The sequence below is a fragment of the Aedes albopictus genome, chromosome 3, assembly GCF_035046485.1.
Source record: "Aedes albopictus strain Foshan chromosome 3, AalbF5, whole genome shotgun sequence".
Taxonomy (NCBI): domain Eukaryota; kingdom Metazoa; phylum Arthropoda; class Insecta; order Diptera; family Culicidae; genus Aedes; species Aedes albopictus.
Window position 1 is genome coordinate 161,044,924 of NC_085138.1, and position 27,985 is coordinate 161,072,908.

The following is a 27,985-nucleotide window of genomic DNA, read 5'->3' on the forward strand; positions in this document are numbered from 1 at the left end:
ACATGAGTTTATTTTTGTGAAATGGCATATTTTTCACAAACAATTTTCGTTATATTGGGTTGCAGCTATTTTGTTCTATGAACTGGGGGGAGGCCGTCTTACCCCGTTCAAGGTGGTCGCTTTTACCCCACATGGGCAGATTTTACTTATGAGGCTAGTTCCTAACGATTTTTTTTTTCAATCTCAATCCCGCTCCTCTTATGCTTTGGTGACATTCCTGGTAAGTTATGAGCTGGTTATTTTTTTGGTTTGAAAACGTTTTCCGAATAAAAAACCTTAAGGTTATATGCGACAAATTTAGATCAAAAACATCATCATGAAGCAAAATTTTTGTTTTGATTATTTGTTTTGAAATTCTCAATGTAAACATTGCAAAAAATGGCTCAAAATGACAAATATCCTGTACTTGACCAGAGTACTGGGTGAAAGTTTAAAGAAAACGGCATTTTCATGTTGAACAGCAGGTGGTCCGTCTTACCCCGGCGGGCCTTCTTACCCCGTCTTCCCCTAACATTTTAAACACTTGTTACGGTCATGTTTGACAAGATTTTATTTTAACGTTTTTTGAATAGTAATGATTTTAATAAATTAATTTTAGGTTTTTTGTATTCCTTATAACGAATGTACGTCACCGTTTGTTCTATTTTTCATCAAATAATTGTCTTTCTGTTATCTGTGTTACCGAACGGTAACACACGGTTAATGAAGTAGAACAGTAACACTGGTATTAAAGTAATAGGAAACGGATATAAATCAACGGAAAGAAAAAGAGTAATACAGAACGAACATCGTCGAATGCGAGACGGTACCATGAGATGATAAAATGATTGTTTCACAAAACTAAACACTTAGTTCTATCATTACGTAATTGTTTCTAACTAAACCTATAAAATCCCTAGTACTGAACAGGTCTAACTAGTCCCGAAAAGAGGTCATGTCCGACTTCTTTCGGTGCGCGTTCACAGTTTTCGCTTGCGTCCCCGGCCGGCTGGCTTTTTCTCGGGCTCGGCAGCTACTGCCTCAGTCTCACTACTTTCCTTTTGGGGTTCCTCCTCCTGCTCGGTCTTGCCGTTCGTTTCCGGCTTCTTCGCAGCTGAAGTGGAGGCCCCGTTCGTTTTAGGCTTGTCCTCTACTTCCGGAACCGATTCGTCGGCGGTGGAGTCGGCTTCCTTGGTCTTTTTGGTAGCTTTTGCGGTAGGCTTAGCTACTGGCACAGGGGTGGGTTCCTAAAAGTAGGAAATGTTAGTTAAATGGAGCAATTAATCAAGTTGGAACACGGGCAAACCTACCTTTGTGGGTTTCTCTTCAACGAGGAACAAACTGTGCTGGCCCCCGCTGGACACCTTGAGAATCCGTTTGCCTTGCACTTGTTTGCTATTGATGAGAGTCGGTGTGATTTCATCATCCTCCTTTCCGGTTCCCAGCTGCTGATTCGAGCCCATTCCCCATGCGTAAACTTCTCCGCTGTCAGTCACGGCAAAAGATGCACTTTCTCCACAGCAAATCTCGACCACGTTCTTATCTGCCAAGGCTTCAACGGGGGTCACAGTTTTGGCATCTTCCGTCACATTGCCCAGGCCAAGGCGGCCGTATTCTTTTCGGCCAATGACGTGTACTTTGTTGTCGGTCTTCAGAACCAACGTGTGATGTTGTCCTCCGGCGATGGCTTTCACTTCGGTGAAGCCCGTCTGCTCCGGTACGAATACCGGCTTAACGACATTTTCGCTTGGATTCGGAATGCCCAGCTGGCAATAGTTGTTCAGCCCGAAGGCAAAGATCTTGGCCGTGTTGCGGTCTCTGAAGAAAGTGCAATAGGTAGATGCCCAGATTGCATCCGCTAAGACTTTTTTGCCGCGCAGCGTGACCACACCGGGCTGCAGCAGATCGGTTTTACCACGTCGAGATTCTCCGGAAGCGGCCCGGGTAGAGATACGTCCGAGTTGGCCCTGTTCGGCGCAACCAACCGTGTACACGTGACCGTTTTCGCTGAGGATCACCAAGTGGTCTCCACCTGAGGCAATGTCCACTGATTTAAGGCCGGGAACCACCTCGACCGGAAGGCGTTTGTTTCCCTCCAACGTTAGGCCCATGTTACCGTGTGAATCCTTGGGGGGAAAACGACAAACAAAGTAAGGCACGCATTAGTTGAAGTTTTCCAAACACAGTCCATGAAACACTAGTTGTGTAATGTTGCTCCTCGGAGTGGACCGTATTTAAACTCATCATCGACATCAAGGGTTGTAGGTATAGGAGTTTTTCGGCTTTTAGTCACGGGAAAAGCGTTGATAATTTTATATCTTTGCCAACGTATCGACCCTAGGATTAAATCTTCCTCAGGGCTCGACCTTTATCGACCTGTGATAATAGTATTTTGTGAACGATCGTTTATGCAAAATACGATTATCACAAGTTGATTAAGATATACCAATAATAGGTGGGATATACAGATAAAATCATTAAAGGTCGGACTTGATTTTCCGGGACTTCGAGCCATTTCCTTATTTCATTAGCTTGTTGTGTTAGAGAACATCTTCATTGGTTTCCATCCGAGAATTCCTTCAGGAACTTCCTTTTGGAATTTCGATTACTTTTGATACCTCCAAAAATGTAATGTATTCAACATTCAGTATCTCCTGCTAGGGAATTGTACTTTGTATGCCTTTTGTGGATTCCTCCCATATTTCAGACACCCCGTTAGAGAATTTGGGAGTTTGGTCTTTCAGGAATTAGTTCCTTAGGGAACAGAAGTTAAGTCTGGGATCCAGGAATACGATCTAGGGATTTCTCCAGGAGAATTCCCAGATCCAGAATAAACTTCTGAAGGAATCCCATCAATCGTGAAGGTTTTTCGTAAGAAAATCTTGGAAGATTTCTTGAAAGAACTCCTGCAGGATTCCTTAAAGGAACCTGTGGAAACACGAAGAACTCCTTGATGATTTTCAGAAGGAAGAAGGGTTTTCTGGACAGTTCCCAAAAAATAACTCTGACAATTACTATAACGAACACCAAGAGGGCTCCCAGAAGGAACTTCTGGAGGACGTCCTGAAACAACTTACAGAGGATTCCTAGAATAAACTCCTGAAGGATCCCCAGAACGTAGCAAAAAATCCTGGAGAAATTCAAAAGTCGAATAAAGATAGACTCTAGCAAAATCTCTTGAAAGTAGGTATTCAAAATCAAAGTTCCAGAAGGTACTAACTCTTGCTGCAAAAATACTAAAAAGAACTCCTACATGGATGAATCATACCAAGAACTCGTGGATTTTTTTTGGATAAATCCCACACGGAGAAAAAATAATAGTAAACACAAACAATGTTTAGTTTGATTCAACCGGAATACCGCATTGAATTTGGCACAAACAATAAATTAGTTGAATTCAACTACCGCCGTTTGTTAAAACAAACCATAATATTAGTATTTACTCAGGCATCAAATGCAACAAATATTTAGTTTGATTTAACCATCCTGTCGCTTATTTACTTTTGACAGTTACCAAAACAAACCAAAGTGGTAGAAAATTCTACCAATGTTCGTCGTTTGAATCAACTAATATTTAATTTGAAACAAACAATAACAATAGTTCAAATCAACCAACGTGTTTGTTGAAATCATATGTAGCTTTACACCCGTTACCTCCCCCCTCCCCCAACTCATTTCTCTCCCCATTCCCACCATTTTCCGCATAAAATAAAATGAACGAATTTGTTTTGAACATTTTTATTTTGTATGAAGTAAATGTCGGGGTAAACAGAGGATCCTTGCCGATGTTTCTTCCGCTTAAACTTTCTGGGGTTTCAAGAATCAGGCTCTCCTCCACGTACAGAATGCAATTATGGTCACATTTTGCAAAGTGAGAGGTTGCATTTCGTAATGCTGAAAATGTGCTTATTATAATTAGAATTAAGACAAATTTGAAGTAAAAATCAACTTACTTGATTATTTCTCTTCTCTGATGCAGTCAGGATGACTAAATTTAGATCAATTGCGCAACGAAAAGGCCGAAAAAACAATCCTGAAACATGGCTGCAGACCGAGCTTATCAGACTATTAGTGTAAAATGGATCTCATGCCAGAGCCACGCCAGAAAAAAAGAATCAAGTGTCACGGTAGCAGAAACAAACCAAACGTTCAGTTTGTTCTGGTCAGTTCCAAACCAAACAATTGGTTGCTTTCTCTCCAAACAAAATATCGGTTAAATTTTATTGCCCGATTTGTTGAACTTGTTGAACTGTTTGTAGAAATAACAAGGTTTTCGATTCGAAATAACAAATTTGGCAATTGTTTTATACTACTAAATGGTGGTAGAAACAACCGATTTACCGCTTTATTTCAAATTGTAAACGTGGATCAAAAACAACAAAACTACATTTAAAAACAACTATTTGTAGAGTTTGTAATTCAACAAACGTGTTAGTTGTTTCAAACTACATGGTTTTTTCTCCGTGCAGGAGAGTTTCCTGAAAATGACAAGTGAAACTCTCAGAAGAATCCAAGAAAGAACTCCTGATAAGATAACCATGTGGAAATATTTGAGGAATTCCAGAAAGAAGTTCTTGGAGAAACCTAAAAAATGTTTTGGAGAGGATCCAAATTTCCTTGATCTCATCACAAAAGGAACTTCTTATCTATATGAATGAAGCTGTGAAGGAATACCTGGAGGGATTGTCGAGGTTTTTTTCTGGCTTTCTCCAGTTATCCCAAGTTTCTATTCAGAGGTTTTTTACGTATTTGCTCCCTGGGATTTGTATTGGCCCCACTCGCAAAACAGTTCCATATGAATAGGAAACCCAACAAAGATGGGTCTGTTATGCGAGTGGCGGCAGTGTAGGTATGTACTAGTTTCCCCATGGTTTCTGAACTTTCTGAAGATCCTTCCGCAATCCATGCCAAGCTTTTTTGAAGATTTTTTTAGCAGTTTTGCGAGTTTCTCTCTGGATTTTTGCGAGACTCTTGCAAGTGTTCTTACAGGGATGTCTTGCAGAGAATTTTTCGATATTTCTCATGAGGTTTCCTCTCGGGATTTTTGTTAGAGGTTCTCAGAGCTTTATAAATGAAAATGTCAAAATGCCTCCCACGATTACTTCCAGAACTTATTCCAGAGATGTCCCCATTTTTTCTCAGAATGTCTTCCGAAGTTCCTATCGAGATTAGCAATTCTTTGCGGAGTTTCTCGCAAGATTTCACCTAGATTCCTCCCGACATTTTTCCGGAAATTTCATAGTGGGAATTTCGTTAGCTATACCAGGAGACATTCCCAGATAAAGTTCTGGAAAAATCACTGCAAAAACTTCGTGAGCAACTATTAAAGAAGTCCCAAAAGGAGCGCCCAGAATCTCGAAACAATTTCCGGTAGGGATTCCGGGAAGAGCTCAGGGAATAATCCAGAGAAAATCTATAAAAACAATCATCTCAGGAGAATCAATACAAGAAATTCTATAAACTACTATGAGGAAAAGTCTGAAAGAAATCACTGAACGAACTCCAAGAGAAGCTATAGCTTCTGCAAAAAAAAATCCAAAAAGTAACATGAGAGACATCCCAGGACTAACACCGTAAGGAATCTTCAGATAGAAGTACCAGGAGAAACATCGAGAGAAATCTCAGAACGTTCTCAGAGAAAACCTTTAATCCTTTGGGAACAAATGGGTCATATTTGCCCAGCCGAGAAAATCGACCATCACAAACGTGTTCTAGACCAGCAAGGTTGCATTCAGAAAGGTGAACATTCCGTCTCCCAAAGGGTTGAAACATATTTCGGCTCAAACTTCTGCTGAATTCCAGTCAGACGCTCTAAAAGGAAAGCTCACGGAAATTCCTTGAAGACAATACAAGAGAAGCTCCGGATGAAATGCCGGGAGGAACTCTTGCAGGAAATTTGTCAAAAATTCCTTGGATGGGAGCTTTAGTAGACATCCCAGGAATAACTCCTGAAGAAACTGAGAAATCCCGAGAAGATCTCCTTATGAAGTTCCAAGTTATTCAGACTCCTTCTTGGCTTAATTTGCTTTTCGAATAATCATCCTGAGGATGATAATAATGTACAAGAATAACAATGTAGTAAACTCTGTGGACTTTACTCATTAGGCGGCGCACAACAGTTTCGTCTATTGGTTTAGCGATTATATTCCATCAAAGTTTCATCTGCGCAGTCGTTTTGATGAATGCAACCTTAGCCTTCTGTTTCCTCTTCATAATTGCTCATTAATGTTTAATAGGCCTGAACTGAGGACTATTGGGCGGATTACGAATTTTCGGAACAAACTGGACATTAGTATGGTTATACCATTTTTTGCTTCTTGGCTGTAGTGGCAATTTCCAAGATACGGCCAAAATGTCACTGGGCCATCATGAGACTGGATAAAGGGCAGAATTCGTTTCTTCAGACATTCGGTTTCATAAACCTCCGATTTCAACGATGGTTTGGTGATGAAAACTTTGCCTTTTGACCGCAACTGCTAATTCCCTACCAGATCATATATTTGCGAGCGAACTTGTCCATAAAATCGAATTTATATCTTCCAGGGACACCTCCTCGAGCCTTCGCCTTGTAAAATGTTGGTCCTGGAAGCTGTCGGAAAGCGGCCTTTACATAGGTTTCATCATCCATTAGTATGCACCCAACAGACTTTGTCAGTAGATTTTCATAAAGCTTCCGAGTACGGTTTGAGGCTTTGAGCAACGGAATTTTGATTGAAAGATCTGTTTTGTTGCATGCTGGCTCGGTATGCATGTTAACCTGCACGGTAGCGGATTCTCTGCATTGTACGTTTGGCGATGTGGTAGAGTATCAATTAATATTCGTTTCCCTTCGTGTGCCTCGTACGCGCCCGATAGATGCCGGTCGGTGTGCATCGTGGCACATGCGGTCAGTCTATCTTCTGCCATACGATCGTACAGTTCACTCCGCCTCGCAGCGCGCGTGTTATTTGCACTTGACCCTCGAGGATCGTTACCACAAGATGGCGACGAGGATGTAGAATCCTGCGATTATATTCTCTTGTGTTTAGTGTGATGGATTATTAATTCAAAAGAAAAAGAATAAGTATCAGTAGAAAAATGTGTGGAAGTGAAGCTTTGCTGAGCGTGGGGGAAAGGCGGATAAGTGAACGACATGATGCGGTGAAGTGATGCATTGATAAAATTATGATTTGAAAGAAAAAGTTTTTGAAGAATTGTGTTGTAGAAGAGGTGGAATACGGCCGACAATCGGTGCAAATCAGTGCCGCATTAAAGTGAAAAGAATGAGTTTCGCAGCGCGATAGATTTTTCTGCCCCGCTTCTTTTGTCATTGTTCCTGTTGCTGCTAGAAGTGAAAGCGCCATCCAAGGTCACGCTTGTGAATAGGCGGGGGATTTATGTCGTTCGATTTTATTGTTGTAACCTTGAGGAAGTGTGAATTTATTTCAACAACCGAAGATCATATGTAAAAAGAAAAGAGAAAAGAAAAATGTTTGATGCTAGGTGCGTGAATGATGTGCGCAAGCGTGTGAACATCGATCACTTCCTGCTACTTCTGCAGGTGATTACTGTAATAGCGTATGCAATTAGATTGCTTTCGCTTTCAGTGCAGCGCAGTGTGTTATCAATTATGCTTATGTGATTTAAACATTCTAGTAAATGTATCATATGCTGTAAAATAAAGGTAAGTCTTTCTGAAAGCATTGTTTTCAAGCCAGAGCAGCTATCACATGTTCCATAGCCTTGTAAATTAATTGATGACTACACAATCCATCAGTTGTCATATACGTCATCATGAAACAAATTTGTCTTTTTTTTTATAGATTTGAAACATAACGGAAATAAATAGTAAATGCTGAACATTATAACGATATGATTTTTGGTTACCCATGATTCTAACAAATATAAAGTGTGAATGATGCCGTGGTGAGGAATTAACATAAATTTGAGCCGCACTTTCAATGAGGCATGTGCGTATACATATCACAGATGACTTTTCAAAATGCAGATTCCGCTCATAGAAGTGCGGCACCGTGGTTGTGCAGCTAGTGTCACTAAACTCTTAGTCGAATCGTACGGAGGAGCGCGGGGTCGATATTCACCGCAGCTGTCAGAAATTGTTTTTTTTTAATTTTCTTAAAAATAAAAAAACACTGAGTTTTACAAGCTAGTCCATTGTTTAGTGTCGTGCTTCCTTCAAAGAGCGAAATAGCTCACTAAAAGCATTGAACGTGTTCGCGTCTTTTTCAATAAAACCGTACGAGTGATCGACGAAACGATACGAAAGTATATCTGAATAGGAAAAAGGTTACTGAGAAATGTTCGAGAATGATCGCTCGTAAATGATGCGAGAAAGTAATCTTATGGGCAATCGATCGTAATATAACAATAATATGTCTCACAAGTTGTCACTTTTGCATGATGCGAAAGTGTAGTCTAATAAGTTTTTGCTCTTAAATGTTGTGAGAATGTATCTCATGATCATGAACTGTCGCTCTTAAATGTTACGAGCAGATATCTTATGAATGATCGCTCTTGGATGAAGCGAGGATATTCGCTCTTAAATGATGCGAGAAGGTACCCTCATGAGTAATCGCTCTTGAATGTTGCGAGAATGTTACTCATGGATTGTCGCTCTTGGATGATGCGTGAATGTAGTCCCATGAATTTTCGCTCTTAAATGTTGCGAGAATGTTATTCATGAACTGTCGCTGTTGGATGATGCGAGAATGTAGTCTCATAAACTGGCGCTCTTGGATGATGCGCGGATGCTCGCTCTCAAACGATGCGAGAAAGTGGTCTCATAAGTAATCGCTCTTGAATGTTGCGAGAATGTTACTCATGAATTGTCGCTCTTGGATGATGCGAGAATGTAGTCTCATAAACTGGCGCTCTTGGATGATGCGAGGATGCTCACTCTTAAACGATGCGAGAAAGTGGTCTCATGAGTAATCGCTCTTGAATGATGCGAGAATGTAGTCTCATGAATTATCGCTCTTCAATGTTGCGAGAATGTAACTCAAGAATTGAAGCTCTTGGAAAATGCGAGGACGTTCGCTCTTAAATGATGCGAGAAGGTGATTTCATGAGTTATCCCATTTAAATCATGCGAGAATGTAACTCACTAATAGGAATGTGTTCCATAAATTACATAAATTATTACACTTGAGTGACACAACAATGTTCGTTTTAAATTTTGCGAGGATGTGTTCTCTTGAAATGTCGTTCTTGAGACATGGCTAATTCAATTGACGATAATTTCAATCTCCTGAGCGATTACTTCTAAATGATGCAAAAATGAAATATTGGATAAATGGGCGATTATGTCGATTGGAGCATGATTTACTGTTCTTAAACGAAGAACGATTCCTAAATGGATTACCTTGAGTTATGGAAAATGAGAAAAGTTTATGTTTGTGTTATCCTATTAGATACGATTTGTAGTCAAAAATGGACGACGAGAAACTACGTATTTCAGAATGATAATCCAGCGACGTAAAAGATTTGATTGATATCTCACATAGAAGTAGAACGTATGTATATGTTGTAGGAATAATGCGACCTTCGTTAAATAATACATCATAAATGCATGCTGTTTGTTACTGCTTTTTACAACACTGCTCTACTTTATTCATTAACCCTGTGGGGCCGGCGATGAAAAAACTTGTTCGGTAGCAGTGGGACTGCAGCAGTAGTGACGAAAAACTCCGACTCCAAAGGGTTAAACAAAACACCTTTATTCATAGATTGTAAAACCCAAGAAAAAAAAGTAAAAGAATTTGGACATATCTTTGACTATTAGACTGTTTTTTTTTAAAGATAAATCACTGCGTTATCACTCATGGCTAAGATATGGTTGCTTTGCCAAAAAGTATACTGTTTGCCTAGTGAGGTTATGCTAATGAGGTCGTTCGTTATGATCTGTTATTGTTACTGCACATTCATGAAGGGAACTTATAAGGCAGTTTTGGCTGTATGACAGGCTTGCTAATGCTTAACTCTAGTCGTACATTAGCATCATTATGACCCAGACAGACACGATGATTGTGCACTATGTCCGCGTGGTGAATGTCAGCTAATGCACGAAGAAGGTTAATGGGTATACAGCATTGTCAGCGTATCGTTCTTTTACACTCACCACTATGAAAGATTGTCTGTGTAAATAGTTCAAGAAGAAAATGAGAGAGTTAATAATATATACTATGAAAAGCGTGGAAAATAGATCAAAAAAAAAAAAAAATTGTATCCGAAACTGGAATTAATAAACGAAAATTCATATTCGAAAAAGATGAGATTTTTCATCTATTGAGGTACAACTATTTTAGCTGGTTTTCTCGTTAAGAATGCATGCATCATACTTCTGTTCTATTAGCAGAGTAACGTGTCCCCTTCGGAATAAAAAAAAATATCCTAGATTAATTAGACTACATGAAGAAGAAAAACTTTACTGTGTCGTGCAATATTACTTGGACTGATCGTTTAGTGTATAGAAGCGCAATACTGAATTGAATATCAAGAATGAACGTATCCTCGATAGTACTAAAAAAATGTCAAGTAATATAGAACGAGTGCGATAGTCCAGTTCGTGATTCAGAAAAACTTATTCATGCAAGGTGTTAAAAATGTTATTCGTTGACGCTGACAATCATCCTATCAAGAAATGTTGGAACGATTGAGCTGAAAAGAAAATGGCGTAACAAAGTGCAGTTATTACAGTCTATTCTTCCTCGTCATGACATGATTTTAGTATGAAGTTGTCACTTTTGAAAATGAGCTTCTTGTTTCTCATCGTGATGCATCATGATGCGTATTGAGGAAGTATGTGTTAAAATTTGAATGAATAGTGCACAATATTTTAAATTGTGTATGCAAAACAAAAATCCATCATTACAAGGGGTGTTACATTATAACGATTGTAATTGTGGATTGTCAAACAAACAAAAGAAAAATAGAATGAATAATCAAATAACGACGCAGTCTTCACCGTAAATATTTTAAAATTTATCGAGAACTAGGCTCCGAAAAATGAATAAGAATCTGATTAAGAGCGGATGGTGTGCGTAAACAATTGCAAAGTATTAACTAACCGATGAAGGTCGTAAAAAGATTTTATGATAACAAGTACCAGTATACCTCTCATCAAGTTTACTAATCCTAACTAAATTTCGTAGTAACATGATGGCATGTTACATTAGGTGTAAAATATGTATATTCAAAACATTTGACATTTGAACGCCTTATTGTAACATCCGTTAATCAGAAATATGTAAGAGAAAACGTAGCATCATTCAAGTTAGGTTTGTAATATCTAAACTTCAGCTGTGGTATTGTACAGTGTGTTTCCTTTTGCCATAAATATTAGGAACCGATACTTTATTTGCTAGATAATGACTCGCACCATACGTAATATATTTTTTTTGAAATAAGTATTGTGAATAGAATAATCCGTGACTTGATCAGATGATCAACTATTGAGTATCAAAAGGAATATGGAAAATAAACTAAACGTAACCCAATGCGATGTGTCATTGGAAGAATCACAGTATTTATCTAGCTGGAGATACATATGTTACCAACATTTCAAATGACAAGTGTTTCTTTTAGATGTTATTTAGGTATGCGATTCGTGTCATAACTATGAAAATATCCAAGCCCTCGGTTATCATTGTTTCACCAGTACTTTATTGGGTTTCTTATCAATGTTTAGACTACTGCGATAATTTGAAAATCCACTGAATCATCATTTCCCAGCGACATTTCACACAAATCAAACTTATTTTGCTTAGCTGTTGTGCATTTGACGCCCCTGTCATGAACTAAACCGAACTTGTGTATGCCAGGCGCTGCGAAGTCGTGTGCGAAATTCGACTGTCATGATAATGAATTTCGGTCGAGTCTAAATGGGTGCAAATGTCGCAATATAAATACAATTATGAAAAACTCTAAAACTTTGTATGAGAGTTGATGTCATATAAATCAACATAGTTGAGCAAAACAATAATAGTTAGATTCTGGTTACTTGATTTCAAATAATTTAATATAAAAAAGAATGGATATAACTATGTTTATGCTACTCAATGGAAGAAATAATATGTTGATGAGTAGTATTTGAGTAGTATTGTTTGAGTAGTCCACAGCGGGCGTAATCACCAAACATAAACATCATAACGCAGGCTTATAACGTTAACAGGTCATTTATATTCTGTAAATAGTCATTTACGAAATAGTTCACATGAGTATGTATTGAATGTTTTATATTAGCTGGTTTCCAAGCAAAACAATAAAACGAGTCATACTTAATTTGATCACCAGTAAATACTATGAAGTAAAAAAAAAATATAGTGAAAAAGAACAACCTTTTTTATAGGAAAAAGGGGATGTGGTAGAGTATCAATTAATATTCGTTTCCCTTCGTGTGCCTCGTACGCGCCCGATAGATGCCGGTCGGTGTGCATCGTGGCACATGCGGTCAGTCTATCTTCTGCCATACGATCGTACAGTTCACTCCGCCTCGCAGCGCGCGTGTTATTTGCACTTGACCCTCGAGGATCGTTACCACAGGCGACACCAAACTTTTTGCTAAAATCGTGATCAGACATACCTAGATTGCTTTTAATGGACCTCAATACCTTTCCATGAAGCTGTCGATTGGCAGTTCCACTTCGGCGTTTACTTTTCGGCTTCTCAGTCGTTGTTAAGGTTCCTTGTACCTTTTAAGCACGCGCTACATGGTGTTTTTGTAAAAATCTCAATGCTTAAGCTAGCAAACAACGTTCAAACATCACGAATCGAAACTTCTCGTCTTGGCAGACTGAAGGACAAGCTAGTGTTAGACTAGTCTGAATTGAGTTCTACGAGTCGCGAGCGGCTCGTAGCTCGCAGATTTTACTGAAAATGCTAGCAGTTCGCTTTCTCAATTATCCGTTTCAGGCCTACGCCGCTCGATTGTAAGCATGAACAAGTTAGTCCGAGGACAAACTTGGGACAGGCCCAACCGAAAGGCGAATTGGTCGTTCTGCACTTGGTGCGATAACCAAGTTATCCGTGACAAAGGTGATTTTCAATGGAATCCATTGCGAACCACTTGTCATGGAATCACACCTGAATTGTTAAGTCGATTCCGTCGAACAGATTGTGGAGAGCCCATTAGCTGAGATTTCGGAAAGTTGTAACAAAGGAATGATTTAATATCATTCGCGTTACAACACTTTCGAATCATGACAATCATGAAGTTTCACAATTGCCATGAGATCAGCTGCAGCATTCTCGGCAACTCGTTCAAATGAGACCGATTCTACAATTTGGGTGTGTAATGCAGTAAGACCACCTGAAAACGACTAAATGTACGCACCGTACTTTTTCTGGTAACGAAACCCCTCTTTCAAGAAAGCGCCTTGCTGAGGCATTTCCCACCAAAAATGGCAGGACAGCTTAATCTCAGACCTTCCCGAAGCAGATGCGATGAGTAACAACCCCAGAGGACGTACTCGTATGGGTGCTCCAAGTGCGAGATTAACACTAGCTTTGAATGTCCGTGGCCGTGACAAGTCAGGACCGAGGAAAAGTTCTGCTCGATTCGTCACGCTCTATATCAATTTTTGCATCCCGGAACGACGGACGCCGTGAAACATTATTTCAACACCCCAAAGTGATCAGACAAGCAGGTAGCCAAACATCTTCTCAGGTAAAAATCGCATCCCTTTAAATATAATAAAAAGGAGGGTTACGCTTTCTCCTCTTCACCCCTATCCAAATTTCGGCAACGAAACCGGTTTCTCCTTGCAGACTACCAAACAAGGAAATATTCTACCTATGGAATGTCTGCGGGGGAAAACGGCAACCAACAGCTGTTAGCAACCGTTCCTCTTCCGACAATCCCCTCCTCAAAAAGAATAAGTAAAACCTATCAATTCCCCGTTGTGCCTTACCCGGAACGATCCCCAAGCGTAGACGCGTCCATCGTTGAGCAGGCAAGCGGAATGTGAATCGCCGGCGGAAATCTTCAAACACGGTGCCGGCAGCTGGATTTTTCGCGGTTCGAATTCCGAACCTTCTTCGTCGGCTGTGGCCCGTCCCAGGGCACCTTCGTCGTTGCATCCGAACGAGAACACCTCCCCCTTTCGGTTCAGGCACAGATTGTGCATGCCGCCGGCCGATATCTCCACGATGTCCTTCAAGCTATCGATCAAAGCCGGCCGCGTCTTTTCCATGACATCCTCGCCCAGGCCGAGCTGGCCCACTTCTCCCTGGCCGCACGAGAGAACATTTCCGCATGGTTTCGGCAGCACGGGAAGGGGAAGTTCGACTGTTTCAATTCATAGATAGTTAATAGTTTACAATCAAATTCCTAGCGAACAGAAGAAAATGGAACTTACATTTGGTGGTACTGCGAGCTACTTTAGCTGCCGGCGCGTCCCCGTTACTGGGATTTTCCCGCTTCGGTCTACCACGACCCATTTTTTTTCTGCGGAAAAAGCAAAAATTGAGGTTAGCCATTGGCGAAATTTTCGTCATTCTTTTCTCCACGTTGCCGATTGTTAAACTTACCAATTGCACCGATAATTAGGTGACGCACTTATAATGCAAATCAATTTTACACTTTGTGAAATACTTTATCACTATTTAATCAAACTACCATTATTTTTAGACCGACGGAACAAAAGTGACAAAAGTGAATCACGATTATTTTCTAGTCGCCATGAGAACAGAACATCTTGCTGGCTGAAAGCAAACTTCAAAAGTAACGCCGGCGGCGGCGAAGGCCGTTTTTCAACGTTTCCAAGTTCTCTTTTGTTTCCTTTTTGTTTGCCTTTTTGATTTTCAAAAGCATCGTTGCCATTTCCATCGTTTTGCTTGTGAAGCGCTGTTTGCAGTTCAGAAGGAATTTCTCAGCCTATCTTGATGCATGGGAAATTCCTTGCCTGAATCGCTCAAGAAACCGCCTTTTCTTCGGTCGCAGTACGCAGTTGTGAAGAAATGACAATTCAAATGGCAGTCACTGTAGAAAGTTTCTGCTAGGAATCGGTCAAGAACTTTCTTGAGCGATTTCTTTTGAACACGAAACTGGGCTTGAGAAAGGAAGCGAAGAAAAAATCCATTGCACAGATCAGGTGACGCTGTTATGATAAGTGACTGTCGCGCTAATATCAGAAGCCAGAGGCAGATAATCGCCATATTCTGATTTTTCTTGAGAGGCATAATAAGTAAAACAAAATACTCAACTGCGTTGTTGAGTCGCAAACTAATAAGTAAATTATTTCTTTCATTAGGATGTCGGTGGCTCCGAGGGGGGCCTTCTTTTTACCTCCACCTGGATCAAAAAATATTTAGTTGTCAAAAATATTATTTATTTTATTTATTTTTTTTTTGGTTTCTTTCAACTGATCTTTTCGATCTCATTGAAAACTTATTATCTAATTGATTACAGACAAAAGTTTCACCTACAGAATCAAACATTATACACCATGGCTTAAAATAACGCAAAATCTGACATAACATTATCAATCACAATACATTCAGTAATCACAAACAAACATAGTCTTCCTATATCTTGCCACAAACAATCATCTTATCCGGTACATGCTTTCCACACAAAACTCTTATTAATGAATTCCCTGAACTTGACACCTCTGGGCCATGTAGAGGGAATCATAGCTAACTTCTTCAGTACGCTACACTGAAAGTAGCCTTGCAGTAATGACAAGCACAAAAATGTTTTTAAATTTACCATGGCAAAACATGATCATCGACCCACCAACGCTTCTTGTGTGCGTTTTGTTTCTTCCCACATCAACCGGTTCGATAGCTGAGTGGTAGCGTGCGAGCCTGGTGATGTCAAGATTCTTGGTTCGAATCCGGTTGCCAACAGAAACTTTTTTTAATTGAAAATCGAGTCCATGGTAAAATTGAAAACATAATTCTGTTGAATTAAAACGAAACTCAGTCTGCACAAATTTAGTGGCGTTGTGCATTTAAATTGACCCTCAGAATAGTAATTTTCACCGCAAGCCACCGTTCAGTGTATCTACAGTCACTTTAAACGAAATAAAATCAAGTTCATTCAAGTCCTTCTGTTTTGAAACTAGCTTCCTGACACTTATTTTGCAAGAATCATCGATTGCAAGGCATTCACGTACAAGGTGGTTCATATCATCTGCAGTAGTGTGTGTGTGTGTGTGTGTGTGATCCAACTAACCCCCACTGTCCGGCAGTGGTATTATGGAAGAAAGTTTTCTGCAATATCATTTTGATGTTATTGCAAAAAGCTTTAGTCCGGGAGTTAGAAGGTGATAGCTCTATTGCAGATTCAGAGACCCATTTCAGAATGGCTGTAGAGACACGTCCATTCAGAAGTCACTTTCACTAACAATAAGCCCCGCATGTGTACATTACCGTTATCATTTGGATAATGATAATGCAAACACACTTCCTGATTCAAAGAAAATCTTTAAAACTGGCGCGTATTTAGTTCATTTTGTTGTAGTAAAAGTAATCAGAACATTCTCACCGGAATCCATGCAATCCTGTCGGAGTACAATGGAGCACCTCTTCACTACAGACACCTTGGTTCGCCCGCGGTGTTGTCGTGCCTGACATTTCGCCCCTCGCAGAGAGCGAGACGAGAGAAGAAATCATTCCAAACCGAAAGTTCAACGGAACAAGTTCGTTCGTGCTAAAATACCCAATTTCTTTAAATAAAGTTATTTCGTAGTAAAAGTATTCTCGCGTGTGCAAATTCTTTCTGTGCCGAATTCCTTGACGCTGTATTCCGCTGTGTGGTAGACTCTGTCCGCTCGTCAGGTAATGGCCCCAGCTGGAACGGCGCAGAAAAAGTAGTGGTGGACATTAATCCGAAACAGCTCGTGCGCGTCGCTGTTTGTGTGCATGCGAAAGACTCGTGGTACGGGTAGTGGAAAAACGTTTGGAATCATTCGTCACGTGAACAATGAGTGATCAAAAGTTCGGCGTTCCGAAACTGAGTGGAACGAATTGGCAGACGTGGAAGATCCGCCTGGAAAGTTTGCTTGCACGTGAAGATTTGTGGGAAGTGATTGCCGATGAGATTCCGGAAGAAGAAGATCGTGATGCTGCATGGAAAAGTGCTGACCGAAAAGCGAGAGCAACCATAGTGCTGTTGCTGGAGGATAGCAGTGTTCACGCTCGAGACGCGTTTAACGCTCTGAAGGCCTACCACCAGAAAACGTCGCGATCTGTGAGAGTGTCCCTCCTGAAGAAATTGTGCTCTACCAATCTTTCGGAGCAAGGTGACCTTGAAAAGCACCTTCTGGAAATTGATGACTTGTTCGATCGTTTAAGTGCCGCGGGAACGGAGCTCGACAAAGACACTCAAATTTGTCTGCTCCTTCGTAGTTTGCCTCCTTCGTTCGACGGGTTAGTGACGGCATTAGACAGTCGGTCGGATGACGACATATCGATTGACGTGGTGAAATCAAAATTAGCGGACGAATATCACCGGCGTCTGGAACGGGATGCTTCTACATCGAAGGTGGAAAAGGCGATGAAATCGGTCGGTAACTCGCAGAGAAGTGATGTGCGCGTGTGTCATTTCTGCAATAAACCGGGACACATTAAACGAAATTGCAGAAAATTCTTGTCGTCGCGTAAGAACAACGAAAATGCCCCACCGGGGGCGGGAAGAAGTGATGGGCCAAAAGCGAAAGCGGTGCAAAGTGAAGGTAGCAGTGTCGCTTTCAGTGCCAGTAGTGAAAGTTCACGTGCGTGGGTGATTGACAGTGGAGCCAGCGCCCACATGACAAACGATAGATCCTTCTTCAAATCGTTGCGCGAGTTCGACGGCGGACTGATAACGTTGGCTGACGGGAAGAAGACAGCCATTCGCGGTGAAGGCACTGGTGTACTGTTCGGTATCGACGGACAAGGAAAAGTGAAACAAATTGACTTCGGTTGCGTGAAATTTGTGCCCGGACTGTCGACTAGTTTGATTTCGGTCGGGAAACTGGTCGAGAAGAAACTGAAAGTGCAGTTCGACGAGGACGGTTGCCAGGTTGTGAATTCGGCTGGATCGGTAGTGGCAACGGGAAACCGTAGCGGAGGTTTGTACAACCTGCGTCTTGCGGAGCGCTCGTTGATTGCGTCAGCTGGATGCCACCGGGAGGACTGCCAGCACCAATGGCACCGGCGGCTCGGCCACCGTGATTGGGCGGCCATCGAGAGAATCAATAAGGAACAACTAGCAACAGGTATGAGTGTGACTGATTGTGGCTTGAAGGTTGTATGCGAGTGTTGTCTGGAGGGAAAATCGTCCCGATTCCCTTTCCCCGAAGTGATTGAGCGGAAGTCAACTCAGGTGCTCGATATCGTCCACACGGATCTCTGTGGACCGATGTCAAATGTTACGCCAAGCGGAAACAGGTATGTTTTGAACCTAGTTGATGATTTCAGTAGATTTACCGTTACCTACCTGCTGAAGAATAAGTGGGAGGCGGCGGAGTCTATTAAGACATACGTGCGATGGGTAGAGAACCATTTTGGGAGGAAGCCACGCGTTATTCGCTCAGATGGCGGTGGCGAGTTCAACAACAAGGATTTGCGCAAGTTCTATCAATCGGAAGGGATACAGCCACAGTTCAGCACACCATATTCTCCCCAGCAGAATGGAGTCGCTGAGCGGAAGAATAGGAGCCTCTCCGAAATGGCGACCTGTCTGCTGCTCGATGCGGGATTGGAGAAACGCTTCTGGGGGGAGGCGATGCGTACTGCCACGTACCTACAAAACAGGTTGCCGTCTAGGTCAGTGAAGCAGACACCGTACGAATTATGGTGGGGACGTAAACCAGACCTGGGACATTTGCGCGTGTTCGGTAGCGAGGCTTACGTTCATGTGCCATCTGTGAAGAGGACAAAGATGGACAGCAAGGCGAGGAAGCTAACCTTTGTTGGCTACTCAATGGAGCACAAAGGATACAGGTTCCTGAACCGCGAAACAGATCAAATCACCATCAGTCGTGATGCAAGGTTCATCGAACTGAACAACGGGAGTTCGTCGGTGGAGGTGCCGATGACGGTGCCACGTCGAGCTGAAAAGGAGAAACCCGCCGACAAGAATCGAGACGACCAACGTGAAGAAGAAGAAATCCAGCTGCTGCCGTTAGTGGAGAAGAAAGAAGAAGATCCCTTGAGCAGCGCTGAAGAGTTTGAGGATGCGGAAGAAGGGGAATCATCCGGCCCGCGCCGGGCGGTTCGGTCGACCAGAGGAGTCATGCCCAAGCATTACAAGGATTTCGTGGTGGATCTTGCCGCCGGCATTGCGGCCTACGCGATGGAGGAACCAACGGATTACCGTGAAGCGATGAAGACAGTTGAGTGGCGGAATGCCATGAAGGACGAGTTGGCATCCCACGCCAAGAACGGGACCTGGGATCTCGTACCATTGCCACCAAACAAGAAGGTAATCGGCTCGAGGTGGGACTTTAAGATCAAGCGCGACGAGAACAACAAGATTGTGAAACACAAGGCCAGGGTGGTGGCGCAGGGCTACACCCAGGGGGTGGGAAACTCGGCACAAAGTGCCCGGCACACTTTCGGCACACTCGCCGGCACATCAATGAAGCTGGCTGTCATCAAACTGGCAACACTGTTTTTTTGGAGAACAAAGAAAATAATGAAGAAAACTTGTACATAAATATCAACACTAATAAATAAATAATAATAATAATAATAAATAATAAAAAAAATGCAACTATTTCGTGGGTTGCTACTTCTATCCGAGCTTCTATCTAATTCCGAATCTCTAACTATTCAATCTCAACTAAAAGCATGACTGAGTTTTCAGACGGTTTTATAGGCCTCGAGGGCATTCCGAAAACGGTATCGAATGATGTTTTAACCTGAGAAATGAAGAGCTGCAAATCTTTTGGAATCTGATTTGATTGGATCTGATGGAACTCATAATCAAGACGGAGGGCGAGGATAAGGACCTGAAGTTTGGGCTTTCTATAGCCAATGTCAAGATATTATTTATTCTTTATTTCGTCAATTTGTGGAGAAATATCCTGAGAAGAACGTAGCCAGCGGAGGGTTTTATGCGCAATCTAAATTTGTAGATCTTTGCAGGAATGCCTGCATGAGGCGTTGCTGAGATGAGAGCGCTAATCCTGACGCAAACGTTGGTTCGATTAAGAATCCTAGGATAGATTTGGTCATCATGCCATCGACTGCAAATTTCTCAGTTCTGAGAGGAATGTTTTTCACAAAATAAACTTCACAGGCAGTAGAATCAGCGAACTTTTTGTTATGATGACGAAGAATCAGGATCAGGACGCAAGCGAAATCAAAACAAGAGAAAGGTTGCCAGGATACATAAAATATATCGAATCAACTGACAGCATAACTGCCAGCACGCCGGCACATTTCGGCACACCATCGGCACGTTTGGCATAAAATCAAGTGTGCCGAGTTTCCCACCCCCTGGCTACACCCAATCGTTCGGCGAAGATTTCGACCAAGTGTTCGCGCCCGTTGTGAGCCATGCAACGTTGCGAACCTTCCTGGTCGTGGCCGCTAAACAGAAGCTAGTTGTGCGACATCTGGACGTCAAAACGGCGTACCTTTACGGATCATTGGAAGAGGAAGTGTTTATGCGGCAGCCGCCGGGCCACGGAGCGGCCGGTCAGGAGGAGCTGGTCTGCCGGCTCAAACGCAACATATATGGACTACGCCAGTCAGCCAGATGCTGGAATCGGAGATTGAATGAAGCGTTACTGAAGCGAGGATTTGTGCAGTCGAAAGCGGATCCGTGTTTATACGTACGAGACAACAACGGAGTCAAGACGTACCTGCTAGTCTACGTTGACGATTTCCTGGTTGGATCGTCGAGTGAGGAGGAGGTTCGACGGATTTGCGAAAGCCTGAATGAAGAGTTCGAGATTACGTGTCTCGGAAAAGTTCGTCATTTTCTGGGCATGGAAGTTCAGCAAGAGGACGGTGTTTACCAGATCAGCCTTTCAAACTACATCGACAACCTCATCGAGAAGCACGGAATGCGAGACGCAAAGACGGCCAAATCACCGATGGATATTGGTTACCCGAAGCAGAAAGAGGAAGACGGTCTGTTCGAAGATGCAACTAAGTACCGCAGTGTAGTTGGAGGGTTGTTATACCTGGCTGTGATCGCACGGCCGGACATTGCTGCTTGTACTGCCATCTTGGGACGGAAAGTGAGTGCGCCATGTGAGTCGGATTGGTCTGCTGCAAAGAGGGTCTTACGATACCTCAAAGGGACGAAGTACTACAAACTGCGACTGGGTGGAGACTTGAACCAACCATTGGCAGGGTATTCGGATGCCGACTGGGCCGGCGACATTGAAAGCAGACGTTCAACGACTGGATTCGTGCTCTCGTTCGGCGGAGGAACAGTTTCGTGGGCAAGCCGCCGACAAACTGGAGTTACATTATCAAGTATGGAAGCTGAGTATGTGGCTCTGAGCGAGACTTGCTTGGAGACGCTGTGGATGAGGAAGCTGCTCTGTGACTTCGATGAAGCCCAAGTTGCGCCGACAGTTTTAAGGGAGGACAACCAAAGCTGTTTGGCGTTTGTCAAGTCGGAGAGATCAAGCCGTCGTTCTAAACACATAGACACCAAGGAGCGGTTCATCCAGGAGCTCTGTGAGAAAAAGGAGGTCATCTTGGAGTACTGCCCTACGGACGAAATGCTTGCGGATCTTCTAACGAAGCCCCTGGGATCCCTCAAGCACCAGAAGTTCTGTAACATGCTCGGGTTCCAGAAGGAGACGTGAAAAGGCTGCTCATTGAGGAGGAGTGTCGGAGTACAATGGAGCACCTCTTCACTACAGACACCTTGGTTCGCCCGCGGTGTTGTCGTGCCTGACATTTCGCCCCTCGCAGAGAGCGAGACGAGAGAAGAAATCATTCCAAACCGAAAGTTCAACGGAACAAGTTCGTTCGTGCTAAAATACCCAATTTCTTTAAATAAAGTTATTTCGTAGTAAAAGTATTCTCGCGTGTGCAAATTCTTTCTTTGCCGAATTCCTTGACGCTGTATTCCGCTGTGTGGTAGACTCTGTCCGCTCGTCAAATCCAAGGTAGCGCTGCCATCACCATGGCAACGTCTTCATTGTGCAGTCAGGCCTCCTCCTCGTCTCGCCACCGTTGCGCTTGCAGTCAGTCATCATTTGAACACACGTCACTTTAGCTCCCACGAAATTATGAATGTTAAGCCACACGGGATGATTCTGTAATCCCTCGCGAATCACTGATGGTATGGCAGTAGTTTAATAGCCACATTACATAAAAAACACGAACAAAACTGCAGTCAGTGGCTTTGCAAAAACTTTACAATTGAAAGCTACTGGAAGGCGTAGCGCCATTGCACCGTAGCGCCGTGAAAACGCGAAATAAACAGCACATTCCTACACTCTCGAAACGAATTTAAGCGCCGTTTCCTAACCCGAACTACTTTAGCAGCGGCATCGTGAGCGGCATTCAAACACACACAATCTTTGAAAACCCCCGCTATCGCACGATTCATTTGGTAATTATTATTTTTTTCGAATTTCATCAATCTATTCCTCACTATTAAAAATCTCACAAAACAAGCACATTTTACACGCGGAAGTTATCCGGATGGCGTAGCACCGGCCAAACCGTTATTAGAATCACAAAAGAAAAATTGGCGAACGCGAAAGAAACGCGACGAGCAAAACAAAACACGTCTGCACGCGGCTACGCCTACTGCGATTTCTCATCATCTGCAGTAGTGTGTACATCAATATTGGTTATAAACAAAGAAAAGGTATCTGACATGGTATCTGCACACACGGTCGGCGCATCAAACACATCGGTATGATCAGCTTTGGTTCCATCTAATAGGCATCCTTGGTCAGGTGGCGATGCAGGAGTGGAGTGTAACGGTCGATTTTGTTTTCCATGTGGTGTGTTTTTGGAAATTATCGTAGACAACAGGGGGTGGGAAACTCGGCACACTTGATTTTATGCCAAACGTGCCGATGGTGTGCCGAAATGTGCCGGCGTGCTGGCAGTTATGCTGTCAGTTGATTCGATATATTTTATGTATCCTGGCAACCTTTCTCTTGTTTTGATTTCGCTTGCGTCCTGATCCTGATTCTTCGTCATCATAACAAAAAGTTCGCTGATTCTACTGCCTGTGAAGTTTATTTTGTGAAAAACATTCCTCTCAGAACTGAGAAATTTGCAGTCGATGGCATGATGACCAAATCTATCCTAGGATTCTTAATCGAACCAACGTTTGCGTCAGGATTAGCGCTCTCATCTCAGCAACGCCTCATGCAGGCATTCCTGCAAAGATCTACAAATTTAGATTGCGCATAAAACCCTCCGCTGGCTACGTTCTTCTCAGGATATTTCTCCACAAATTGACGAAATAAAGAATAAATAATATCTTGACATTGGCTATAGAAAGCCCAAACTTCAGGTCCTTATCCTCGCCCTCCGTCTTGATTATGAGTTCCATCAGATCCAATCAAATCAGATTCCAAAAGATTTGCAGCTCTTCATTTCTCAGGTTAAAACATCATTCGATACCGTTTTCGGAATGCCCTCGAGGCCTATAAAACCGTCTGAAAACTCAGTCATGCTTTTAGTTGAGATTGAATAGTTAGAGATTCGGAATTAGATAGAAGCTCGGATAGAAGTAGCAACCCACGAAATAGTTGCATTTTTTTTATTATTTATTATTATTATTATTATTTATTTATTAGTGTTGATATTTATGTACAAGTTTTCTTCATTATTTTCTTTGTTCTCCAAAAAAACAGTGTTGCCAGTTTGATGACAGCCAGCTTCATTGATGTGCCGGCGAGTGTGCCGAAAGTGTGCCGGGCACTTTGTGCCGAGTTTCCCACCCCCTGGTAGACAACGTTTCTATTATTCCGGCTACTTGAGTTTTCAGCATCGTAACCTCGGCTTCCAAAGTACCTAGTAGAATGATCTTGCTCTTCAATGTCGTCGTTAGCATCACGTGTAGCGCAGTAGTGTTGCAGACATTCATCGCACATCCACAAAACATTCTTAGAAAATAATGCACATACTGTTGCGTCAGACAGCTCAACACAAGCGGCATGGTATCGCTTGGCGCATTTGCCTTCACATATAGTATAGCGTTCTTTTTTTCGGTCGATGGAGTGAAGGCATTTGTTGCACTGCATTGTTTCAATGTTCCCGACGAGATGATTTGCGGTTGCGGTTGATTTTAACACTTTTGTCGTCGATCGAACGTAACAACACTATGCACAATCGAGAGATTGCATACGACACAAACTTCTTCAGCAATATACACAAATTTATGCGTTATCAAACACGACAAATCTTCGTTCTAATTAGCAGCATCTAAAAACGAACTACAACGTAAAACAAAATACTCAACTGCGTTGTTGAGTCGCAAACTAATGAGTAAATTATTTCTTTCATTAGGATGTCGGTGGCTCCGATGGGGGGCCTTATCAAAGTTTGGTCCAGGATTTCTTCAACTTGGTGCGGGGATAAAAGTTGTTCGTGGTCCAACTGGCAAATCCCACAGCAATAAACAAACAATAAAAAGTGAAATAACAAAAATTTATAAATATTTCGCAAAAAAATCTTTTTTAAGTTGTTTATTATTTATTTGATTATTTAAAAGTTCAAAATTATCACTAAGTTCCCATAAAATGATAAAGAGGGTAAATTTTACTCTCTTCATTATTTGAAATCGTTCCAGAAAAAGAGTAAAAATCACACGTTGATTTGACGTACAAGCAGTTTACCCTTTAAAGAGTAAAGGCCGTTTACTCTTTTTATGAGTTCACCTAGTTACTCTCGAAAAGGGTACTTTTTCACTCTTTAAAGAGTACTTTGATCTCTCAGTGAAGGATTTGAGTCTACACGGAGAAATCAAACTACCTAATATTTGGGTCGATTTTACTCAAAGCTGAGTATATCGAATAAACTAGTTACCCAAAATTAGGTTGTTTTCCCTCTTTCCCCCACCGATGTTGTCAAAAACAGAGATGCGTCTACCCAATGGGGGTCCTTGAGCCCAATAAGAAAATTTTTAGTAAATGTAGGTATACTCAAATTTGGGTTGAATGAGGGGGGGGGGTCTTGGGTTGAATTTAGCTACTCTTAAGGATATTTTTTTGCTGGAGGTAAAGGCAATTTACCTAGTATGAGTTTAATCGATTTACTCAAATTTAGCTTATTGGGCGGAACTATGGGATTGCGTCAAAAGAACTCAATTTTGGGTAGTTTGGCGGTTCCGTGTAGAGCAAAAAATCTTAAAACGATGCAAACTGCAGTGGATTCGACCCATACCTAGTATTGTTCGTGCAGTTGAAAATCGGAATTTTTGACACGCGAAAATAGATTTTTCTCCTAAACTGTGTGTCGGACGTACGTCGGGCACAGTGCGCTGGATAGAGGGCCAGGTCCGCTGTCCAGCGCACTACGTCCGACGTTAGGTTTCACGTATGGATTTTGAGAAAAATCGATTGTCGGGTGTGGGGAAACTTCGGATTTCAACCGCGACGACAATAACTACTATCGCTGTTTGACGCAAATACTAGCAATTGGGTTGTTTAGCGAATAAAATATTGCTATTTTCTATAGCCTCATTTTTCTGCGGACTCCAAAAATTATGAAATTTTGGATTTAGACTAATTTTTGGGCGGAGAATCTGATTAAGAAATAATCAGGATACCCCTCAAGAACCCATAGGGAAGATTCATTTATTACGTCCATCGTTTTTCGGGATTTCTAGACCCCCCTCCCCCCTCTGTCACGCTATTTTCCTATACCTAATACACGTACTGTCACACTTTCTTAGACCCCCCCCCTCCCCCCAAAATGTTGGACGTAATTTTTGAACGTTCCCATATTGCACGGAGGTGCGGGATTGCGTCAAAAGAACATAAATTTGGGTTGATTTGTAGTTCCGTGCATCTGCGAAATACAAGCGAACATCTGGCATCATTGCCAAATTCGTTGATAGTAACGCCGTTAACGCCATGACCAGGCACAGACCTATTTTCACAATCCGTCAAATTAGTTGTTACATCATATCTGTACGACCCTGTCTGTTTCCCAAAACAAAAATTATTTTTGTGTTGTTAGAATATCCTAAAAATATTGAAATTCCAATAAATTCGCTACATTTTGCCTTTTTATACCTAAAAAAACTGAAAGCAAGTGTTCCCATACGAAAGCCAGCCTAAATGAATCAATAATCACCGGCGATGGACCACCAGCAACATCATTCCGCGGAAGAAGTCGATGCCGGGGCGCACGGCTTCGCGAGACAGCGCCGGCCAAAAAGTGATCCGCTGTGTTGTCCAATCTGTGGCGTGACACTGCGCCCGAATGAAATTGACCAGCATTTCGCGCTGGAAGTGGAGCGGTTGGATAAGATTCTCAAACCGAGAAGGAATCACCACTGCACGTCGACCCCAACCGGCGGATATTCACTGGGAGCGACAGATAGGGCTTCTTTGGCAGCGGTGCCGGGAACTAGTGCGAGTAGTGGAGCTGCAACAAGTAGCGGCGCGGGCTTGGCCAATGGTACCCCTCGATCTTTGGAGGGTAACGGTGAATCGGGGACGGGCAGTACTCCGGATGAATGCTGGGGCACGTATCAGAAGATCAAGAACAACAGACAAGCCAGACTGAAGGTAATTTAGTATTTTGGATAGGGAATCGGCAGAGCCTAATTTGTTTCAAATTTTTCAGATGAAAAGCAGAAAACGTAAAACGGAGGACAATGTCTGCCCCATCTGCAGTAAGTCGGTATTCGAGGAAATAACGACACACGTGGAGGCTTGTCTACGGAAGACTGAAACGAATGGTTCCAATAGCAATGGGAGAATGAAGGATGATTCCGACGACGACGATGCCAGCATAGATGTGGAGGGTGAGTCATACGAGGTGTACGAATGGGCTGGACAGACAAGGGTACGTGCCACCACAATGACACATCAGGGTGGGGCTTTTCCCAGCACTGCGGTGCGCGTAACGAATGCCGAAGACACGGATGACGAATTGAATGTCGACGGGGACGAAACGCAGATCTATGGACCACCGCAGTACTCCGAACGGGACGTCGTTTATCCTGTGGCGGAACAACGTTGTAAGGATTCCTATCTGCGAGGGTTGGTCATGGCAAACGAACCAATCACGGTAAAACGTCCGGAGGTCGACAATCCTGGCGAAGGTCCCAGTTGGATAAATGCGCCTAGTACGATTGCTGCGACTAACGAACATCACAATAATGGCGACGGGGATGATCAGGTTGTAGCATCACTGAAGTCAAAGATTCGCGAATATGAGGGCTTTATCAAGAACAGGCCCAAGTGTCTGATATGCATGGATGATTTCAAGAAACCAGTGGTTTCCATCTGCTGCTGGCACGTCTACTGCGAAGAGTGTTGGCTGCACACTCTTGGCGCAAAGAAATTGTGCCCACAATGCAGCATGATAACGTCCCCTACAGATTTACGACGAATTTATCTCTAGAGAGCAGCAGCCATACAACGATACACTCTGCGCAGTGTATTGGATAAGTGATCCCACAATACAGGTTAGTTTTACACTTTCTACGCCACCCTTACAAATTGCCATCACTTAAAAATGCCCTAACTGCGATCGAAACAAAACTACCGACGACAATAATTGATACAAAAAAAAAGCGGAATCTCTTTTTGAAAGGAATGCAACGAAGATAATACGTAGATGGATGGTAGGACAGTAATACTGAACAGTTAACGTTTTAAGAAAACGAAGACGTAATGTCCCATCTAGAGTAACCTATCCTAATTTTACGAACTCGGTTGACATTCCATGGAGACTGTTCACCTACTTGGAGCAGCTTTTTATTATGTTTTCAGCACAATTATGAGCCATGTCTGCATGGCTTGATGTACCATTCGAACAAATTTTATACATTTTATTTAATAAACGTTTACATGCCACGAATGAGGTCGGTGTAATTATTGTATTTGATGATGACATCATACTCAAATTA

General features: G+C 42.4%; 2 protein-coding genes across 2 annotated transcripts; one reads left to right on the forward strand and one right to left on the reverse strand.

Moving 5' to 3' along the window:
* Positions 1–532: 532 nt before the first annotated feature.
* LOC109401126 (regulator of chromosome condensation) lies at positions 533–14,625 on the reverse strand. The gene is made up of 5 exons (XM_019673606.3): positions 14,506–14,625; positions 14,334–14,422; positions 13,887–14,263; positions 1,290–2,105; positions 533–1,226 (listed from the first exon to the last, which is right to left on the reverse strand). Exons 2-5 carry the CDS (start codon positions 14,413–14,415, stop codon positions 960–962), a joined length of 1,542 nt encoding a protein of 513 aa, XP_019529151.3. The 5' UTR covers positions 14,416–14,422; positions 14,506–14,625; the 3' UTR covers positions 533–959.
* Positions 14,626–26,015: 11,390 nt separating this feature from the next.
* Positions 26,016–27,936, forward strand: LOC109422682 (E3 ubiquitin-protein ligase RNF220). The gene is made up of 2 exons (XM_019697541.3): positions 26,016–26,636; positions 26,695–27,936. The coding sequence occupies exons 1-2, from the start codon at positions 26,205–26,207 to the stop codon at positions 27,475–27,477; spliced, it is 1,215 nt and encodes a 404-aa protein (XP_019553086.2). The 5' UTR covers positions 26,016–26,204; the 3' UTR covers positions 27,478–27,936.
* Positions 27,937–27,985: the final 49 nt, after the last annotated feature.

What these genes read in the sequence shown, in the direction of transcription:
- LOC109401126 (XM_019673606.3), bottom strand. Translation starts at nt 14,415, where the DNA reads ATGGGTCGTGGTAGACCGAAGCGGGAAAATCCCAGTAACGGGGACGCG. An exon ending in AGCTCGCAGTACCACCAAAT is followed by an intron (nt 14,264 to 14,333) that starts GTAAGTTCCATT and finishes GAATTGAAACAG; the next exon opens with TCGAACTTCCCCTTCCCGTG. An exon ending in TTGAAGAGAAACCCACAAAG is followed by an intron (nt 1,227 to 1,289) that starts GTAGGTTTGCCC and finishes TCCTACTTTTAG; the next exon opens with GAACCCACCCCTGTGCCAGT.
- LOC109422682 (XM_019697541.3), top strand. Translation starts at nt 26,205, where the DNA reads ATGGACCACCAGCAACATCATTCCGCGGAAGAAGTCGATGCCGGGGCG. An exon ending in ACAGACAAGCCAGACTGAAG is followed by an intron (nt 26,637 to 26,694) that starts GTAATTTAGTAT and finishes CAAATTTTTCAG; the next exon opens with ATGAAAAGCAGAAAACGTAA.